The 21,962-nt window shown below is 42.6% G+C and overlaps 1 protein-coding gene across 3 annotated transcripts in view; it reads right to left on the minus strand.

Moving 5' to 3' along the window:
• Positions 1-8,120: 8,120 nt before the first annotated feature.
• Positions 8,121-21,962, minus strand: part of NTRK2 (neurotrophic receptor tyrosine kinase 2) — a 336,633-nt gene continuing 322,791 nt past the window's right edge. For all 3 annotated transcript variants that reach the window (XM_015076264.3, XM_053205197.1, XM_053205198.1), the window contains 2 exons: positions 13,382-13,540; positions 8,121-12,603 (listed from right to left, as the gene is read on the minus strand). In XM_015076264.3, the coding sequence (XP_014931750.2) occupies positions 12,418-12,603; positions 13,382-13,540 (345 nt within the window). In that variant the 3' untranslated portion in view covers positions 8,121-12,417. The remainder of the gene's footprint in view (positions 12,604-13,381; positions 13,541-21,962) is intronic.

Raw genomic sequence — 21,962 nt, forward strand, 5'->3', positions numbered from 1 at the left:
CAAATCTCCAACTTTACTGAGTCGACATCTCGTCCCCCCTTCTCCCCATAGCCACGGGATGATGTCCTATCATTTCTCTGTGGAGGTCTTCAATTCTCCCCTCTAATGAATGGGGAAAATCTGACGCGTTTTGCGTTTTGTCAAACGTCTATTCAACCGCCTATTGCTGGAAGTCTTGAATGGTAGATATATAGGTGAAGTAGCTGACTTTTAAATTTATTATTTTTCCTTTGGGTTATGCTTTCATACAATACTTCACATGTTCAACAATTGAATTTTTACTGGCATCACTTTTATTTTTTGAACCAAGGGAGGGGGGTAGAAGGAGGCCAGGGGGTTTAGGATATACTGTTGCCATATCCTGATCTAAGACTCTGGGAAACCTTCCTTAAAGTCACTGCCCAGATGATTGGGTGTTCTAAAATCCTATGAAGAATTAGGAAACTCGCCCCCTAGTTCTGACTCTGTCCCAACTCTCGAGACCATGACCAGACCCTTATCTGCAAAACGGGGGGCGGGGGAGGGAAAGCCTGTGCTCCAGTCTCACAAGAATGTTAGGAAGCAAAATGCCATAATATATGTAAATGTACTTTGGAATGTAGAAAGAGTGTACAGAATGTTCTGCATTCTTTTCACTGCGTGCCTAAGAAATGTATTCATTTATTCAGTAAGCATTTTCTGAGATGCTGCTGCCACCAGGCCCTCGTTAGGTATTCATTCACATGGCACGTACACATGGTCAAAGTCATCCATCGTCCACCCTGTCCCACAGTTCCAGGGAGAGTGACTCCCAATTACTACAGATAACTGAATTCTCAACAGCCCGTGCCCCCTGAATACTAGACATTCTCTTAGGCTGAACCTTTGCGCAGTGTGAAAAATGCTCTCAAATCACTCCCACGAGTGTCTGTCTTATTTTGTTCTCGAACACTCCCAGTGACACAAACCTCAGACACTTCACTTCCTGTGTTAATGAATGCCAGTGTCTAATCATTGTGCAAGCAGATGTTCCTTAGGAAAAACAAATAAAATTAAGGCTATCTTTAGGTTAGCAAACACCCCCACCCTTGGCTGAGCAGGCAAATAAGCAATGCCTTTCACCCTTTTTTCTCTCTCATTAGAGATGGCGAATCTCACTGTCCCATGGACTATCCAGAATCCCTTACTCTCCTTGTTCTTTTTTTTTTTTTTTAAGAGAGACAGCATGAGCAGGGGAGAGGGGCAGAAGGAGGGAGACAGAGAGAATCTTCAGCAGCCTCCATGCTCAGCGCAGAGCCTGACACAGGGCTTGATTCCACGACTGTGAGATCACGACCTGAGCTGAAATCAAGAGCTGGATGTTCAACCGACTGAGCTACCCAGGTGCCCCTCACTCTCCTTGTTCTTAACAGCATCCAGGGAAATTTTAGATGGCCCTTGGATATAAGGGCTGTGGATCTCTATGAGTTGTCTTGATACCACTGATAAATTATTTTATCAGAGGAGAAGAGACACATCTCACTTTTAATCGCTCTGATCCCTTAAAAAGTTACTTTCTGCTTGTGTCAAGAAGAGTTGAAGCCTGAAGAACAGGTAGGGGAAAGTGAGCTGATATGAAGAAAGAGTAACCAGGGAATTGTGGACTGGGCATAAGTCTTACCAGGCAGAGCTGGGTTCGTTGCCCTTTCTCCTGGGTATTTGGCAAGCATTCTAGAGTTTTCTGTAGGGGGATGGATGTGGGAGGAAGAGCACAAGGGAGTCATAAAGGGATGCCAAGTAATAATGAATAAGAGTTATTCTGTGCACTCCCAGGAGATCTGAGCTCATGGGAGGCAGATGTTGGTTCAGCACCAGGAAGTGCTTGCTAAGGAAGCTTTGTAAAATGCAAATGGACTTTGGTGGGGGGATTGGCAAAGGGGGGCAGGAGGATGTGTTCAAATAAGTTCCCTCTCACTAGGGCTGGACCCCCTGGCAAAGATGTCCAAAGGATTGCCCTCTGCAACCCCTCCAACCCTTTGAATCCATGATGCTATAAGAGATCTGGGACAACCATTCTGATCCATATTTATCCCTCTGTCCTAAAGCCGGAAAGGCCATGATTTGTCTCCAAAAAGTTCTCTCTCCAAACTAAAAAAAGTATTACATAACTTTGCAAATGCTTTTTGAAAGTCTACTATAGAAAAGTCCTGTGGTCAAGCTGAATTGAACAAAAATGCTCATCATCCTAAAGCTGCCACAGAATTATTCTAGTTCATTCTAGTTGTAGGAAATGGCCAATGACAACAACAACAAAGATAAATAGAAATTACAATATTTTCATAAATGGCTAGATAGTGCATATAGTAGAACTATTAGAATATTACGATCTGGGAGAAGAATCATGGAGACAAAATCAGTAGCTGATATGTGTGTTCCCAATTCAGTTGCCCATTATTCTCTGGGATTGAACACAGCGGTCTGGTAGGACTGAATTTAGACTCTTGAAGGTGATCTTGACCTTGGGGTTGTGAAATCTTTAAGCTGTATGATTAAGGAAGTGTTGGTCCCTCCCCTGCAGTGATCTGGGGCCAGTGTAAGATACCAATATGGCAAAACTTCAGCTCCATCGTACCCTGCCAGCTCAGCTCTCTTGGTCACCGGCTGGGTCCAAGCCTTGTGGTTACTCTGCAATTCTAGCAAGCTGGTAGTAGGATGATCCTCATCAGAATCTATGGCTGGAGAGCCATCAGCTGTTCTTCTGGCATAATGGGGAGCTGGAGTCCCAGTCTTTTTGCTTATCAGGACTGGTTGATTGATTGCCTTAAGCACTGGGCCATAATTTGTTTCCATGGAGCTTTGCAGGAAACCTGTTTTCTGAAAGAACATATAACCCACTATTCAACTTCTTGGATACTGATGATCTGCTTCAAATCTATCTAGTGCTCCATCCAGCATCCTTGAGCTAAAGTTCTAGACACTTCTCAGTCTGGCCCATTCTCTGCTGAGTTAAAGCCTAGGTCTGTCACTAGGTGTTTTTTGTTTGGATGGTTAAAATTTGCGGGCTGAACATTGTCATCCCCTACAATATTTCTCAACCCAGCTGCACATTAGAAGCACCTAGAGAATTTGGGGGAAAATGCCTACTTCTTGACCCCAAATCGGACTAATAGAAACTAATTTTTTCAGGGTGAGGCTTTGGTTTCTACATTTTTCAAAGTTATCTAAGTGACTCTGGCCCACAACAAAAGCTGAGTGTTCTAATATTCATCTTGCCAGAACAATAAAACTATGTGAGGAGAACTCTCATCTCAAATTAAGAAAGACAACTTTGAGATTTCCAAGGAAGATGGAAGACACAACAGGTGCACAAAGCCTCCCATCTTGTTCTGCACATGTGCATATGCTTGATAAACTATAACAGCATGGGAAAAAAAGAAAAAAAAACCACCCCAAGTCAAACTAAACTGAAAACTAAATTAAAGTCTTGGAGGTAAAGCCTTCTGATCCGTCTTGAGAGTAGGTAGTCACAGTACCTGGTGGATAGGGCATCAGGGAAGCATTGGGGGATGGCTCTGGTGTGTCTGATGCACCTGTCCTAGATGCAGAGCCCTCTGCTCTGGCACCAACACCACTGGGTTGTAACAAGCAGTAAATTTGGATATTTCCTGGATATCAATGAGTCTTGAGATGCCTGGGTTACCCTAGGAAAGGGGGCATACCCTTCTTTGTTGAGTAATTGTTGAGATTGATTTTTCCTTTGTGGGATGTGAACTTGAGTCAAATATAACTTGATTTAAAGGAAAAGATGAAAGTAGCATTTCCTACACTTTGGTTGGAATCTACAGATCCCCGTATCTATCATAAGATAAAAGGTTGTGATTCTCCATAAGGATGTGTTTACACTGTCTGTGTGGCAATTAACTTTAAAGTCTGTGTATAGATGTCATGTGTATGTGCAGGTTAAGTCCAGCCTCTATAATAGAAGTGATTAGATATTGTGACATACCTAATATGTCTATCTAGTATATGACGTATAGATATCCTATGGGTGACATATGGATGCAGTGCCTATGTGAGAAATGACTTGAGTAGTTAATTGGGATTTAAAATATTGTTATATAAGCAAGAGGGTTTGTTAATTGGCACACGGGACATTAGAGGGTTTTGTATATATAGGAAATGACTGGTTCTGAAGATTGAGAATTTATTACAGGCATTGTACAAGTGCCATCCTTCCTGCATGAAAGAGGCAAAAGAATCTGGCAAGGCCAGCTTTCTCATGCCAGGAAGGCAGCTTACAGTGACCAGAGTTCCCTGGGTCTTGTGTTGTCCTTCCCTGTCACCTGATCTAGACATGGGCCAGGCTGGTCCTGGCATTAGTATATCATTGCATCTGCCTTTGAGTATGATTTCCATGCAAGGACAGGGAGGGTAAGTTTCCTGACCTACATAGCAGGCTTGTAGTCTTGATAATATATCATTGCTTGTTTAGATGAGTTGGGTTTGAACCCTACATTCATTGTAAAACACCACCTGTTGATGGCAGGGTGGGCAGGGTCATTAGCTCTTATACAGCCCTCATCATGGGAGACCACCACAGAACCTGATGTTAAGGAAGTGGCTAAATATGCAGGGACCTACTTGCCAAAGAGGTTCTAACATCACCCCAAGCCTCAGAACCCCATTGTGTGGTGGCTCCCTCCACCTGCAGGCTCACCCTTCTCCAGACTGATGAGTGGTTGAGAGTGAGGATTAGGATCACTAGGAAAGCACTCCAGAGACCTTGCTGGGGGTTCTCACTTTACTCTGGGCTTTGGCTTAGTGACAAAATGCTCACCTTGTGCCTAGTGACCAAAGACTTCACCCTCCAGGTTTAACTTCTTAGAAACTCTCTAGTCTCCTTGAACCTTGAATCTTGGCATTAGCTCCCACTGATAACCTCATTCCTGCAAGGCTGCCTTCTTGGCGTCAGAAGGAAATGCTGAGTTGCTTTCTATTAGACCCTAAACACCAAGTCAAGTGGCCAGCCCAAGTCCCACCTGTAGGGCTTCCCCATGCCTCCAGATGCCTGCATTTCTGACAGTTGCCTGCAGCAGGAGCCCCTGAGCATGAAATGACTATCTCCATGGCAAATAGTAAGCACTATATTTACCAATTTATTTTGGTCAAACTTCCTGGCAAGTTGCTTAATTTTTAGTGCCTCAGTTTCTCATCTGTAAACTGGGGATAATAACAGTACCTGCCTCCCAGGGTTGATTTAAGTGTAGGATAAAACACTGTGGTTGAATGGTGGTATCCAAAAACATATGCCCACTGTGTAATCCCTGGAACCTTGGCCATGACCTTGTAACGGAGAAGATGTAAAGCTCTTGAGAGAAGGAACTTATCCTGATTATGCAGGTGGGCCTTAAATGCATCTTTAAGGGTGAACTGCAGGATTGTGTTTGAAGAAGCAGCAGACAAGGGCACTGGAAACCTTGACCTTGGGTTTGGAATTTAAACTGATACCATTGTAATCGTCTCAATAGTAGGACTATCAGAATATGTTCTGGTGGAAGTGTGGATCGTTAATAGTCCAAATTGGATTCTGGCTGGCCAAGTGCCTGTAGTTTAACCTTCCTCCTTCAATTCAGTTTCCTGGAGTGGGATATACTCTCTATCCCACAGGGACACATGATCCTATTTGGATTTTTGGACAAGCTGTTTCCCTCCTTACACAGCTTTGAATTCCCCAAGTCTCTGCTGAGCGTGAGGCTGGTCATATCTTTTTTTCACTCAAGGAAAACTATCTGCACCAGTAAGAGGGGCTTTCATGAGGTTCCCCAGGAGTTGGATTTGGGGACGATCCACTGCCAAACTTTAGGTTTCTGAAGCCTCCACTAGGAATGTTACCCAGATGTCTCCTTTCTTCTCAGAGGAGATGGAGGGGAAGAGGTCAGACACTGGAAAATACTGAGCAGTAGAAGTGGAGGCAGGCTACCTGCCGGCCAGGCAGAGACAGGCTGCGAGACCCCTGACAAATACCCCCTATATTGCTCTCCTTCACCTTTTCCATTTAGGAATTACTGGTTAACCATGAAGGCAAGAGAGTGTGACATTTTGGCTACTGCTCCTGGGTCACTGTGATCCTCAAAGATGGCCCACCCCAGGGATGCCATGGCACACAACTTGTGTCTTGGCAGGTTGCTTAGGTCTGACCTGCTAGAAATCACAGTGATTTGATCTCCTTACTCCGTGCTGTGTAACATGGTAGCCACGAGCCACATGTGGCTCTTTACGTGTGGACTAATTGAAACTAGGTCAAATTTAACGTTCAGTCCTTTAGTCACACTGGCCACATTTGAAGTGCCAATTAGGCACATCAGACAGTGCAGATAGAACATTTATGTCATCGCGGAAAATTTTGGTGGACGGTGATGTTGTAGTTATCCAGGACAGAAGGTGAAAGTGCCAGGTTATATAGGGGTCAGCCAGGGAACTTGTTCCTAAAGCCACACACCCTTGTTGCTTTCAATGAATGAATACTGCAGGCAGCTGCAGTGACCACATCTAAAATACAGACAGAAAAAAGACAGACAGACAGAAAAAAAGAGCACACGTGCCTTGTGAAAATTCTATACATTTTTAAAGTAATCATCATGTAACTTTTAGTGTCTCTTTTGGAGGATGTTATTTATTGTAAGACATCATTTTTATTAAATACACTGTAGTACAAGAGACTTTCCGTGTCAGGTTGAGAGAAGCTGGTCACATGATTTACAAACAAAACTTTTTTTTTTTTTTAAACACTGATATTCTGGTGTCACTTTGAAATCAGCCAAGATGCAGTGGGTCTTATTAAAGCAACAGACCTCAAAACAGATTGCAAAACAAGAACCAGTAAGTGTCAGCACAGAGACGTCACATTAAAAGGAAAATAAATCAAAGAAAAAGAGAGTTTCAAATACCAGGTCACAATTTAAGGGGCAATGTATCTTCAGAGAGATATTGAAATGTGTGTGTGTGTATGGCCTGGATATATACAAACATCTCCCCATGTACAGAAGCAAATGCAGACAGTGTCCACATCTCTAGGCAGATTTGTAAGTGATAGGTAATGATCAAGGGATTCAGGGAGCAATATTTCACCTAATTTGGTCATTTGTCAAGGGATTACATATTTAAAATCCACATTTAATTCAAAGACCTTGTATTTAAAACATTTCCAGTTGTTTTATACATTATTAAAGCAATAGTAAGATATACAAGCTGCAAGAGGTAGGCCTTTATACATTTCATTTCATTTCATTTTCGCCAATTTTTTTCCAGTCCACACATGTGGCTATTAGCAGCTTTTATTACGCTTGCTCCATATGTTGAACGTTCAGCCAACCTTCACTCAGGATCATTTTCATGAATGCACAGACCAAAGGAAAACAAACAAACAAACAAACAAACAAACACAGACCTGGCCTAGAATGCATAGACTAAAAAAAATGACATCCCCATGTGTTCCCATTTCGTCTCCTGAGACGTATGTGAAGATGGCAAAAGAGTTGCTTGTTTGCTGTTGTGAAGTTCACAGTGTTTTGCCTGCGACACACACACACACACACACACACACACACACGCACACACACACATACATATATATATATATATATATACATACATATATACATATATATATATAATTTTTTGCTTTGCTTTGTGTTTGTGACGAATGGAGTCAAAATATATAAATAAATAGATAAATACATACATACATACATAAATACATAAATAAATAAATAAATAAATAAATAAATAAAGGTAAAAGGAAAGGAGGGACAATACAAAACTAAGGATATTCAAGAACTTTTGACTTGATCAGCAGTGATTCACTCCAGCCTTGACAACAAGAAAATACCCTTTCGTGTGCTGTTATATTTAACTACAAATCCCTCCCACCCCTTAATTCTTTAGAATACCATTTGCTTTCACAACCTCGGAGTCTCTGCATTCCACAATTATGCACTGTGAAGGAAGTGCTTTAACTTCCGTTTAGCCATCTGAGGAGTTGGGTCAGGGGCCGTTCCCCTCGTGAGATTTTCTGTAATGGGCCAACCCAAACTCAACATTGGAAATAAAAATCCTCAACTAGTAGAAGAGAGAGAGAGAGAGAGAGGACAAGAACAAGAGAATTGAGGGTGTGTGTGTATGGAGTCATTTATTTAATCAGACATACAATTTAATACTATTGGCATTATAGAAGATCTAATTTGCAAAAAAAGAAAGGTTCAAAAGAAAAGTCTGTTCCTGACCAGGGGATCCCTTTGTCGTGGCTCTTTGCAAAGGACAGCATTTTATAAGGTTGTTGCTTCCATTCCCACTCAGATATGGGAATTCCTAAGAGTCACTCGTCTTGCTACGGGGTCTTAGACTTCTCACCACTGGCCTTTGAGACACCGGGCTCCCAACATTCCGGCTCTCTTTTGGAATGCTTGTACTCTGAACACGAGTGTACAGGGGTCACAGTGGGACAAGGTGAGCATTATACAAATGTACAAAAGGATGAAAAAAAAAATCAGTTTCCTTTCCCGGATCTTTACATAAGGAGATCTATTTCAGTCTGCGTTTTCCTTTGCAAGGAGCCAGAGAAAGGACTCAGTGTAGTGGGATGGCTTTGATTCAGTTGTTTGGGGAAGCACATTAGCTTAAATATGTCTTCCACCCATGCAGTACTGCAGAGTTGAAAAGTGCGATGGAGTCCTACCCACATGGAGAATGGAAGCATTAACCGCAATAGGACATTACAAAGTTTTGGTTATTTAGCAGACTTTAAGCAAATTATTCATACTGCACCCTACTCATAATTATCTCTATTACTGTGTGCCTATACATTTATACATAAGCACACAAACACACTATGTATGTGTGTTTGTATATGTATAAATCAAGTATTTATAACACACATATAAATACATGAAAATACCACAGGTAGCGCTGATGGGGACGCATATGTATAATATGAATTCTGATATAATCTTTTCTAGCATAGTTCAAAGTGTTTTCTAAGTAAGCCTGATTACAATGTTGGTTCAGTGTACGAGGATGTAGCCGAAGCTATAAGCATGATTATATATCACGATATTTCAGCTGCTTGTCATCTCACGTTTTCCATTTTGCTTTTCCAACTTCATGTCCTGCTTCACGAATTGATCGGTGCACTTGCTTTCTTGGATTGTTTGTATCCTGGAGTCTCCAGTGGACAGAACCATGGACTTCAGAGTTAGAACACTCAGATTACGTCCCATTGGTGCCAGAAGCTAACCTGGAGGTTTCTAGTACGCCACTTAACTTCTCCGAGTCCCAATTCCCGCGCTCATAAAGAATGGGGATAATTGGCTACCAGATGTGAAAAGTGTCTGGAAAACTATTGAACAATTTGCAAATGGAAACGATTGTCGGACTGAGTCTGGGCTAGAGAATTAGGTTTGCCCCTACTACTGTTGGGATTTTTCACAAATTTGATAGCAGGCCATATTCTGTGATCATTACACAGGACGAGGATGTTCCTTTTCTCAAAATTAAAAGAGCATGAGAAGAGGGGATGGTGGAAGAACGGTGATGAATGAGTTAAGCTATTCGGTGGTTCATTCGATCTGGTATTCTTTCAATGAGAGATGTCTCTGAAATCAGTACATACTCTTGAGACAACAGAGAAAAAAATAAGAATAATGATCAGCAATATAAATAACTATAAAACTTTGCACTTGCATAGAACCTTTCATTTCAAGACCTTGAGGGACTTGTCAGAAGGTAAGAATTTTTTTTTTTTTTTTTTTTTTTTTTTTTTTTTTTTTTTTTTTGCTTTTTACTTTCGGAGGAAAACACAACATCGGAATGGAATAGAATGCTTCCATCTTCTCATTTGCCTTGAACAAATCCTTCATTAAAACTGCACAGCCCTTCTTGAATTTGATCCCTTAGCATATTTGTCTCCTTCGCTCTCTGTTAAAATAAAACAAATAACTTGCAGCTTCTCCCCCACCCCACCCCGTGCCCCTCCCTGCCCCACGCAGCTGGCCAGTCACGCAGAATGACAAGCGTGTGCAGGTTTTCAGGTCATCACTGATGGAATCTAGAGAGGTTTTGTACAAATCTGCCCCTTCTTTACTGCTTCCCAGAGTGCCACAGTGTTTTAACAGTACCATGGGTCCTTAATAGGATATATACGTGCAGGTATATATCATGGAGATATGGCTTTCGTTATATTATTATGTGTATTCTGGAGGGTATTTTTTTTTCACCGACAAAGAGAACAATCAACTCAACTCCCGTGTCTCATAGGCCAGCGCAGAACTTGAAGGGACTGTAGGGTTCATCTCGTCCAACCCCCTTCACTTGACCGGAGATGCTACTGCAATTCTTTTTGTTCTCTGTTAATCGACACTTTTGATTTTTTGAAAACTGGCTTTCGAAGCCTGTCGTGGAAAACAAGGTGCTCCAGGATTTAAGGGCGCAAGCAAAATCTAAACAGAGCAATTGCACCTTCAGAAACAAATATGAAATAAAATGTCCTAAGATGAATTAGAATCACTCACTTTCAATCTGGCTTGTGTTATAAAGATGTCAAGTTAGCAAAAATTCCCCTCACAGAGGGTAGCAAGTTTTCTTGAGGAACAGAAATAGTTTTCTTCCTTGGTAAAACTGATCATCCAAACAACTGTAAATTTCTATGTAAATTTACAACCTTTTTTTGCAAACACCATGACTATACCCAAAAGCACACCTCCGAAGCTCGGTCTGGGCACAGCTTCCCAATGGCATGCTGTGCCTGAATTTTTACTTCTTTTAATGGAATGAAAAAAAAAAAAAAAACAAACAAACCCAAACAGCATACTGACAATGGAGTACTCTTGGAATGAAACCACTCTCCCAACCAGAACCCAGAGCAAGGTCTTGGCCTGTGCACACTGAACATCAATGCATGTGATGCCCCCAGGGTGAGGTTTCTTTTCCCTTAGGAACTGAGTGTTCCCTTCTCACAGTCCCACAGTTGGTTTGACGTGGCTTCGGGGTCCGTATTCGTTAAAACCCATCACCACCATACAACCCAGAGACATTTATACTTAGCTAATGAACTCCATTAGCTTCCCCTAAGTATATAAGTTATACCTTTTATGGATCTGCTCTACATATCAGGGGCACGACGTCTGGAGCGGTAGTTTCTGCACACAAGGTATTAATCGACGAAGACCATGCACAATTTTGCTTGCACAGTTGAAAGGACGGGTGGGGTGGAGGGTAGGAGTCGGAGGAAGTGCTATCTGAAAAGTTCAATATAATGCCTCCGAACTTATAGCTTGTCCTATCTTTTCCAAGTCTTTGGCTTTCCCACCTGACCCTGAAATGATCTCTGGACAAGAATGCACCCATTTTCAGCTAAACTTGACAAAGGTTCAGTGGACAACACTTGGAAAAACAAACCAGTGCTATCACCGTGACCTGCAAAGACAAGACTGTCGGAGCGTGTGATGCGCCATCTTGCGTCCCATGGAAGCCATCTTTTCTCTCAACTACACCCTAGTGTTTCTGGTGATGGGAAAAGAATAGTCCATGGCACAGAGTTCAACAGTCTTTTTACTCCTCAGAAAGCTCCTCAGGGGAAGGTGCCGAATACATTCCTCCCAGCTAACAGTGGCTGGGTTTTTCCTAAGTAGGGACTGACGCCAGCTGATCCAAATGGTTGTCTTTGTTCCTCCCATACTGTGGTTTATAATAAATCTTCTTTCTCTCTGGTTTTAATCTCCCATAGATAAAGGCTTCCCAGATTAAACACAAGTTTTCCTGTTTCATACACAGGCTTAAGCCATCCAAAAACAATAAGAACAGTAATAATAATAAATAAATAGAAGTGAATCCATAGAAACTCTCGATGTCTGTACAGCAGAAGTGACAAAGTTTAAGTCAAATATTTGTTTTCCCTTTTTTTCATCCACATCAAAGGCAGGAATACAACAAGGCATTGTTAGTTGTGGTGGGCAAACTGGAGTGTCAGCTGATATAACAAATTAGGTTTGTTAAGGCCTTTGTCTATGCAGAGTTAATAGTAATGCAGAAGCCAGATTGATTCAAAACAAAGAGTAAGGACTGTAAAGCAAGGAAGACAAAAAAAAAAAAAAACAAAAACAAAAACCCAAAAAACAAAAAAAGGGAGAGACAAAAGAAAAAGGAAAAAAGAAAAGAAAAACTAGGGAAGAAACCAAGGGAGATGGAAAGAGAGAAAGAGATAATGCCAAAAAGAAGTCCATACTGTGTCTGCGGATGGAGAAGTGCACATGGCTTCCCTCTGAAAGCCTCTCGGTGTCTTTGTTGTTAATACTGTCGGAGTGCAGAACAGCAGATTGATGGCATCCAGCGGCAGTTAAAAGACGTTCATCCTCTCGGCCCATCTGAGGAGGTGCTTTGGGACGGATCGGTCTGGGGGAAAGGGCCCTAGCCCAGAATATCCAGGTAGACCGGAGATGCCTTGGCCAAGTTCTGAAGGAGGGTGTGGATGCCCTTGATGTTCTTCCTCATGTGGGGCTCTCGCTGCCAGCACCCCAGCATCAACTCATACACCTCCTGGGGGCATGTTCTAGGTCGCTGCAAGACTCGGCCCTGAGTGATGCATTCTATCACCTGGACGGGACAGAGACCAAAGACGGAATCAGACAAGAAGAAAAACAGTGCAATGAAACAGATGTCAGTGCCAGGAGAGGGCTGCTTTAAAGAAACCCACTCGGCGTTCACTTGTTTTGGAGGCAAGAGAGCAATTACCACGGGCTGGTAAATCGTGGTTAATTTGATTGGTTTCTGTCCCTTTTTCGTGCCACACTGACGTCACCACACTGGCAGAGAAATGCTTTATCTCTGTGGGGTGCTTCTAGACCTCACCCTGGAATTGCAACGTGTTTTAGTCTTACTGGCCTGAGATGGAACCTGGAACTTTCGTGTCAGGGCGCCGACTGATAAGGGAACTTCAAGCCTTAGAAATGAGTGGTTATTCTGGATTTCAGAGCTGGGATAAGAGACAGATGTGGGGGCTTGAAGAAGACGCAAGGTGCCTGACCAAGAAGCTATGCCTCACATACAGACATATCTACAAAATAATTAAAATAGGGAAACAAAACACTACAACGTTCTAGTGAAATGTTAAAAAAAAAAAAAAAAAAAAGAGCCCTGAATCCTTAGTGGAATACTACCAAAAATCTAGCTGTGTTAGCAAACACTGCTTTGCTTTCTCTAGAACTCTTAAATTCAGAGAGTGACGATGCTTTGGCCGTGACATTTAGGTACAGAGCAGGCCATGTGGGAGGTGACACTCCCAACAAGGCCACACAACATCATCTCCTGGCCTCCAGCCGAGGGATGCCTCTCAACATCGGCCCTCGGGGGTCTCGCCCAGCCCACTGCGCACCTCGTTGTTCGACAGCTGGTACCAGGGCTGTTTGCCGTATGTGAAGATCTCCCACAACACGACTCCCAGGCTCCAGACATCACTTTCTGTGGTGAACTTCCTGTACATGATGCTCTCTGGAGGCATCCAGCGAATGGGTAACATCGTGTGGCCACCGACCTGGTGGAAAGTGGGGTGAATAGGAGGCGTCAGTCACCCGAAAACCAAGTCCCCATCATTAGCGGGAAAAGTGTAGAATAGAAACGGGAGGGGGGCACTTTGTCCCTTTCCTTTATTTGTATTTATTAACTTTAATTATTTATAAAATACATGAGGGAAATACAATTTCTTGATAATCTCAAGCAACAGAGACAAGAGGGCAAAGAATAGTCAAAGTATTTTTTTTTTTCATATTGTTTCCTATTCTCTCTTGAAACTAGATAGGGCAGAGATGATGACTGGACGGGTGTTCATCGTGGATAAAACATACACTCACACACACACACACACACACACACACACACACATGTGCTTTCTGGTGTGAAGAGGACCCAGTCTTCTAATTAACAAGATCACTTTGACCAGGAAACAAGTAGGGAGCTCTGTCCAAAATGACCCACCAAGTGACTCTACTTTCTTAGCAAGGCCAGAGCCTCCTTCCACTGGGTCTTAGGATGAGCACACAGTGTTGCCTCAAATACCCTGGCCACCATGATCCAGCCACGGGCACAGCAGAAATTATTATTCCCATTTTACAGGTGAGGCAGCTGAGGTTCAGACTGCTATGGACACAAAGAAGTCAGGTCTTTGGACTCCGAGCTTAGGACGTTCCTCTACTACAGTTGAGCTTCTGTACAAAAACAAATAAGTAAATACAGTTTTGAAAAAGTCCATTTTAGTAAAAAACACCGAAGCTGAGGTGTTAGATGGCAAGGGTTTTAGCACAGACACGGAGTACTCTGTTTGACAAGGACACCTGTTTATGATTTCCTACTTCCCAGAGAAAAGTTAAGAATTTCACTTTTGGATTTGTAGCACATCAGGGCTGTCTGATTTTAAACCATGATCAAATTTCTGCACAGCAGCCCTAGGTGTGGCAGATCCCACTTTTCAGGCCAAAAACCCCAGCACTGCCAGCTCAAATGTACTGCCTGATGCTGGGGTAGCAGGTGGTCACGTAGACAGCAGGAGTCAGACTTCATGACAACCATCAGCCCCTGAGCTCTTAGACTGATGCCACATTGAGTTTCTGCCCGATTATAATTGTCGGTGTCCGTTTCTGCCTCATTAAAGGGAAGAAATGGACTAAGAGTACGTGAAAAAGGCTGTTCAACTCCTGAGCCCGAGTTGCTGAGAGTGTCAGAGATGTCTAATATGCTCGGTGATTTCCAATGATGCTCTTGGCATCAAAGAAACCTTGAGTGTCAAAGGAGGAGGGCATGTTGTGTTTTTTTCCCTCCATTCTTCTATGTACAAGGACCCCAAATCTGACAAGTAGGGACATAAATTCCTGGGTCAGGGGTAAGGTGGTCCCAAATCTTTGATGTATATATGTATATGTATGTGAATATACATATATATGTATATGCAAATATATATACACATACATACACATATAGAGGTAGGTTGCCTTCCATCACCTTTCAATGTCCTCCCTTGCTTTTCACCATGCGGTGACAGGGAGCCACTGTTCCATGAGCACAGATTTCCCTCATGGAGCTGCCTGGGGACGCCTGAAGGTGATGTCAGTACTTAACCATCAGGCTTGATATTCAAAACACAACTCGTGTGACACAGGCATTGGCAGACCAGAAAGGATGCCAGTGGCCATATCAGTGCGGACATGTTGGTGCCGTTGGCCTGCTGAGTAACTGCCCGGCTCACAGCCCTGTAACCCCATGCGCCCAAGACTTTGGGAAAAGGAAATCTGCCCATGCACAAGGGGTTCCCAATGTTTCCAGATACTCACGAGGACTCAAAGAACCAAGGTGGAATGGTCCCCTCAGGTGCTGGCAGCCATATACCAGCACCAAGGAGAAGGTTTGTGGCAGCACAGGAGCAACTTAGTGCAGACTCCGTGGACTGTGAGGTCTCTGCGCAAATTTTTTTTTTTTAAGTTTATGTATTTATTTTGAGAGAGAGAGAGAGAGAGAGAATATCCCAAGCAGCCTCTGCACTGTCAGCGCAGAGGCTGACACGGGGCTCGATCTCAAGAACCACGAGTTCATAACCTGAGCCGAAACCAAAGGTTGGACGATCAACCGACTGAGCCACCCAGGCACCCCTCTGTGCAGGTTTTTAGCGAAAAACACATATTTATTTATTTTTGGGGAATATTGAAAATAGAACCCAGATTTATGATCAGTATATAGTTGGTCTGTAGGGGATAAAAAGATAAGTAGAACATTATGGACAAACACGTGGTATTCTTTTGGATACCACAGGCCTCAAAAATATTAAGAGCTAGCTCACTGCAAAGGTTATGTCAAATATGCTGTAAGCTGTAACTTGCTTCACTTCTTGGAGAGTCATGATGCACACAGCCTTCTTGAAGTGTCTCAGGAGTTTGGCCGAAAAAAAAAAAAAAACAGATTTAATTTCGTTTAACATAGCAAATTCAACTAAGTTGAATGAATGTTTGTGCAGGGGCAGGGGGAGTGGAGACAGAGAGAGAGAGACACAGAGAGTGAATCGCTTACATACATGTAGAATCAGACAACTAAAGATACACCGTGGGATGCGTTAACCTAGCAAGATACTATGCTTTCTATATTCTTATGCATTCACACCGGTAATGCCACGGACAACGCTCAGCTCGTGATCGTAGAAATGATCCAGGGCACACTCCAGTGCACTGTTTCCTAGTTGGGTAGCCCTGACTAGTTGCCAAACCTCTCTGTGCCCAAGCTGCTCCAACTATAAAATATAGGTTGCAATATATACCTCCCATGGTTATCGTGAGGTAAACAGACAGTATTTGTGAAAGTGCCTTATAAATCTCAGTGCACTAATACAATCATGCTGTGTCTTCCTTCTCTGTAACCTTGAATACATCTTATCTCCTCCATTCTGGAGGCATTAAAAGGGCCAACACATAAGACTCTCCTAGATGGCTCACTCTCCATTGGCGAGTGCTCTGGGACCCCTCTGGTTGTGGCACCTCCCAGTTTTTCTACCCCGTGTTGTTAGTGGCCAAAGAAAAAAGCTCCTGCTTCCTTTAAAGGAGTGAAAAGATTCAAATTTTGATTTACATGTTTTCCCATCTGATCATTTGTTTTATGCCTGCAGTCTCTTCGGGACACATTTTTCACGTTAATTCTTTCAAGCGTCCCTTCTGGGATTTCACACACGCTGTTATAAATAATGCTTTCCTTGTTCTGATGTCAAACGGGTGAGTGGTGGGAGAATCTAATAAAAGTTCAGGCAGGGTTCACAAGTTTTCTAAACCCATTTAGAACATTTCTGAACATTTCTTTTGCAGGCCTTTCTCAGGATTTTGGAGCATGTCACAAAAAGTAGACCAAGGGGGGCGGGAATAGAGTCACCGTTGTTACAAATTACTGTCATATTCCAGTCACAGTGACTGGATGGCTTTTGGATTTCACAAAACCACATACTGTGTGGCAACAAACACAACGAGGCATTTGTTTTGTATTGTGCCACCTGGCAACTTGCCCTCGTATCCTGGCTTAAATATTTGTGAGATGGAATGCGACCCCAAGCAGGACACGGGGAGTCAGAACCGTCGCTTCGAGTTCTGGACACTCTGTGGTGCCAGGCAAGGCTCTGCAGTGATCAAGGCAGGTCAGGAGCTTGCTCTTCACCAAACTCACCAGATTGGATTGATGCCAGATGGGAAATCCAGGTAGCTGGGGAGTTGACTTGGAGGTGAGATTTTTATTTTCTTCAACCCAGCACTGTGGGGTTCTAGACCCTGCTATGCTCTTAACTAGCTCAGCTAAGTCACGTTAGGTCTGGCTTATTGGTAAAATGTGACAGGTTAGACCAGCTTTTGATTACTTTTAGCACAAAAAACTGTGGTTCTGTAATCACCCACCACCACTTGGCCACTGTGGTCATCCATCAGCACAGAGGAGTTCACCTTTACAAACAATTTCCATTCAAAGAATTTCCACTTGAACCCAGTAGTTACCCTCGGGGTAAGACATTGGTTTACCTTCATATTGCAAATTAATACACCCAGATTTCAGAGAGTTTAAGTAGCTTACCTAACGGCACACAATAATGTCTGCCAGTGGACATCGTGTACTTATTCCAATGGGTCACTCTGCACGTCTGGCTTCTGCAATCTCTAAGACATGCCCTATGTCCAGCCCACAGGTCCCATTGTGTGGCTCCTTACCCAGGCTGAACCTACTCATGCCTCTTGGAAGTTTGATCTCCTTTCCTTTCAAACTACTCTCCAAAGATCTCCTGAAGGTGAGCTCAAATTCCACCATTTCAAGAAACTCTCTGTCCTGCTACAGCTCACTGAGTTCTCCACAGGTAGTCGGGCGCCCCTCAACATGGCACACAGTCCCTTCTTTTGTTAACAGATTACATACCTGAAGAAGGATGGGTGCCTCTCAGTTACGTCTGGACAGGCATGAGGGGGCTGGTTGGTAAGCATATCATGTCTTTGAATGAGTTTCTTATGAGTGCTTATATTAGGAGAGGAATTCTCAACATGTTCTTTTAAAGAGATCACTGTTCACTACTTTCCGATCTAACCTCAGATAACTTCTCTGAACTCCTGACAGAACCAACCTTAAATTAAATGGATGGAAACTGGCTCATCCATTTGATGCTACAAATAAGATCCATTTAGTGAAATTCATAATTTCTTAAAATTCAACCCCAAATACTGGAGTTCACGAGGAGTATGAGAGCTGTCTGAGTTGTGTGGGGAACCCCATCCATTCCTTGGTTTGCCATCTGTGCAGTAGATGGGGGAGTCTCTGGTGCAGACATGAAACTATTTGATTTAGGAATGAAGTCTAGAAGAAAGATGTCATGATGCATAATATGGAGGAGTATCATTCTACATATAGTGATTAGCATCTCATATCCTTTGAGGATGGAGAAAGAGGGCAGACTAAAGAAGAAAGTTAGTGAAAGAGCAAAGGGCTGATGATCATCTTGGCTGCTGAATCATTGCAACTTGCTTCAGTCAGTGAAACTAATCAGAACAATGTCTGAGTCCTGTGGTCAAAGAGAAATTCCATAGTGCCTAAAATAAATCAAGTTATGGAAAATAATTGATCCTGTTTTTCTTTTCTTTTCTTCTCTTTTCTTTTCTTTTTAGAGCAGGTGAGAAAGAGAGAGAGAGAGAGAGAGAGAGAGAGAGAGAGAGAGAGAGAGAATAAGCAGGGGAGGGGCAGAAGGAGAGAGAGACAGAAAATCCTAAGCAGGATCCACATCCAGCATACCCAGTATGGAGCTGGATGCAGGGCTCAATCTCACAACCATTAGATTATGACCTTAGCCCAAATTAAGAGTCAGATACTTAACCAACTGAGCCACCCGGTGCCCCTGGATCCTGTTGAGACATAGCAAGAAAAGAACTGTTCAGTTATATCTTAATGTTTATTTCCCTGACACTTCATACTTTTGATGGTGACATATATAGGATGATCTGGTTAAAACCAAAACAACTTGTGCTCTAGTTAAAATACCTAAGCCTGAGCATCCTTTAAACATACTTGTTTGAAAGGTGTGTAAGACAATAAATCCTAAAGAAAATACTGAAAGTCCATTGGTAAAATTGGCTTTTTGCTTGAAAACAATGACTTCATTATTTTTAAGTCAAATTGGATACATCTAATCAGTTCAACTGCAGTATTTCTTATCCAAGGGGTACTCTTTGGGTACATGCTCTTTGGTCACTTGGTTGTAAATTGTGAAAATTCCCTATGGCTTAACAAACAGTATGATTTATTTTTCTACATTGGAAAACTAGGACTTGGGGAAGTCATGGAATTTCCTGGGCAAGTGTAGATGTGAACTGGTGACCAACAATACTGAAGACAATTCTTCCTCCCATTGCTCTTCACTACAAGATCCTAGGTTCTTTCTCACTGTTATAAATATATAAAGCATCTTTATTGCTGGAACAAGTTAACAAAGGAATACACATCCTATTTTCCCGGTGGGCTAGGAGATGAGAGAGGAGGTAACAAGCTTAGCTCTCCTTTTTCCATTGGGCTTCATATAAAATGCATCCACCATCCTCCTTATTCCCTCATCCTCTTCTCAACTCTTTCCTCCCCTTCTCCCTTCCCATTCCCTTCTCTCCCTTCCTCTTCTCTTTTCCTATTACATCTATTCTTCTCAGTGTGGCCCCTTCCAGTTCCATTCCTGCTCCATTTCCTTGAATTCCCCTCAAATCTCACCTGTCCAGTTCCATTCCAAAAGACAATGTTATATTTCATCTTGTCCAATTCTTTCGTCTCCCCCAAATGATCATGTGTGTCCCCACCACAACTCATTCTCCAGCCACCATGAGGTCTAGTCTCCTCTCTGTGTTTGTATGAGGCACAGTGGGAGGCTGGAGCTTGTCCACAGATCCAAAGCAAATGCTTAGCTGGCTTTGAAACTACCGGTGATTTAAAGGTGAGTAATGCTAATCTGGGACCTTCTAAACTCAACTGGCAAAGACCAATGATGCCTGGGAGGCCACTTTCAGCTTACGGTGTTTAGTCAATGAGTGAGTGATAACTTGTTTGGAAGCCAAACATTTTACTCCCTTAGAAATATGCAGGCCAAAGGGCAAGCCCCATTAAGAGATGATTAGCTGTCAGAGGCTTTTGACCACATTAAATATAGAAGAGGCTCCTAGACCTCCTTGTCACACCCTATACCCAGCTGTGTTGCTTCAGTAGTTTCTTCTGACCTGTTCCTTAAAAATTCATGAAAGCTGTAAACTTTAAGAAATAGCTGGACCTTATTTACTTATTTATTATGTGTTGCATCTGTACTATGAAGTTTAAAAAAGGAGAGACAAACAATTGATGCAAAATATTCTCCTTGGAGAAGCTGGAACCACTGCGGTCAGACTGTGGGCATTTTCTGACCACATCCAGGAAGCTCAGAATCCTCCTATTATCAAGAGTGATGGGGTGCTTCCGTGGCATGTGGCTACTGAACCAGGGGATACTTTGTGGGAAGAAATTCAGCCTTTCCTGCCCTGATAATAGTCCTGAATGAACGCAGCTCAGGTGGAGTCCAGAGGAGCACTAGGGACGGCCTGGTCATCCTCTCCTGGACAGTAGGAACCGATTATTGCTACACTGGAAATTGGTGTTATTTACAGCCCAGAAATCTTTCATTATCTTTTACCGTTACCAATGTGGTCATAGACATAAGGGTTATGAATTAGTAACTTCAAGCCGAGTGTTTTTGAATTAGTCATAGAGAGGATGTGCTGGACCTTACTGCTAACCGTATTTTTGCAAATACTTTTTTTCCGTAATTAAATCTCTGCTGCCAGAATAAGGCAAATGATCATGATTTGAAGGGAAAGGTCCATAGAACTTTCATTGCTATCTCCTGACACTTGGATTCTAGGTGATCAGATAAGGCAAATTCAATACCAAATTTCCACTGAAAATTGATTTTGTCTTTATTCTACCATGAAATAATGATAATACAAGTGATGAAAATAGCAGTAATAACACCTCACGTTTGTATAATACTTTTTCATTCATTGTATCATTATTGTACCTACCCTGAAATATGTTTGTGAAGATTAGCGGATTAATTGACTTAATTAATTGAATCAACTGATTAATTAAAGATTAAAGTTTCACGTTGGAAAAGCTCTGTGGTGCCATTGTGTGATGCCATTTATATGACTTTCTTGAAAAGGCAAAATGATAGGTCTATAGAACCCAAGGTTGTCAGGGAATTGGTGGGAGGGGGGCTTGCTTTACAGGGACGCAAGAGAATTTTGGGGGGTGATGGCAATGTCCCACGACTTGATTATGGTGGCAGTTAACTGACTGTGTTTGTCCCAAATCAGAACTGCACACTAAAAGAGGTGAATTTTACTATTATGTATATTATACTCGAGTGAAACTTGACTTTAAAATCAATCAATCAATCTCTTGGAATAATGCCCAGTATATAGTAAATGTGCAAAAAATACTAGCTGCTGTTGTCATGCTAAGTAGTTGATTCTTGATTCTTTGATTCTTGATTAATCCTGTGTGGCTAGTCAGACATGATCTTTTATCCCAACATAAGAGATAAGGAATCTCCGGGCCCAGAGGTAAAGTAAGCTACCCGAGGCAACACCGCTAAGGCATGGTACTGTCTGCAGCAGGGCCCAGCTCTCCAAATGGATGGCACCCTTTCCATTCTGCCTCAAGTCTGACATGGAGTCAGATTTGGAGCTGGGAAGGGCCCTCTGCATTAGTCTGCTTGGGCTGCCATAATAAAATATCATACACTAGGTGGCTAAAGCAACAGATATTTATTTTCTCACATTTCTAGAGGCCAGAAGTCCAAGAGCAAGGTTCCAGCCAGTTCAGTTTTTCTGGTGGGAGATCTCTTCCTGGTTTAACAGACAGCTGCACAGAGCCTGTGTATGAGCAGAAAGGAA

The sequence above is a fragment of the Acinonyx jubatus genome, chromosome D4 (assembly GCF_027475565.1).
Source record: "Acinonyx jubatus isolate Ajub_Pintada_27869175 chromosome D4, VMU_Ajub_asm_v1.0, whole genome shotgun sequence".
Classification (NCBI taxonomy): Eukaryota; Metazoa; Chordata; class Mammalia; order Carnivora; family Felidae; genus Acinonyx; species Acinonyx jubatus.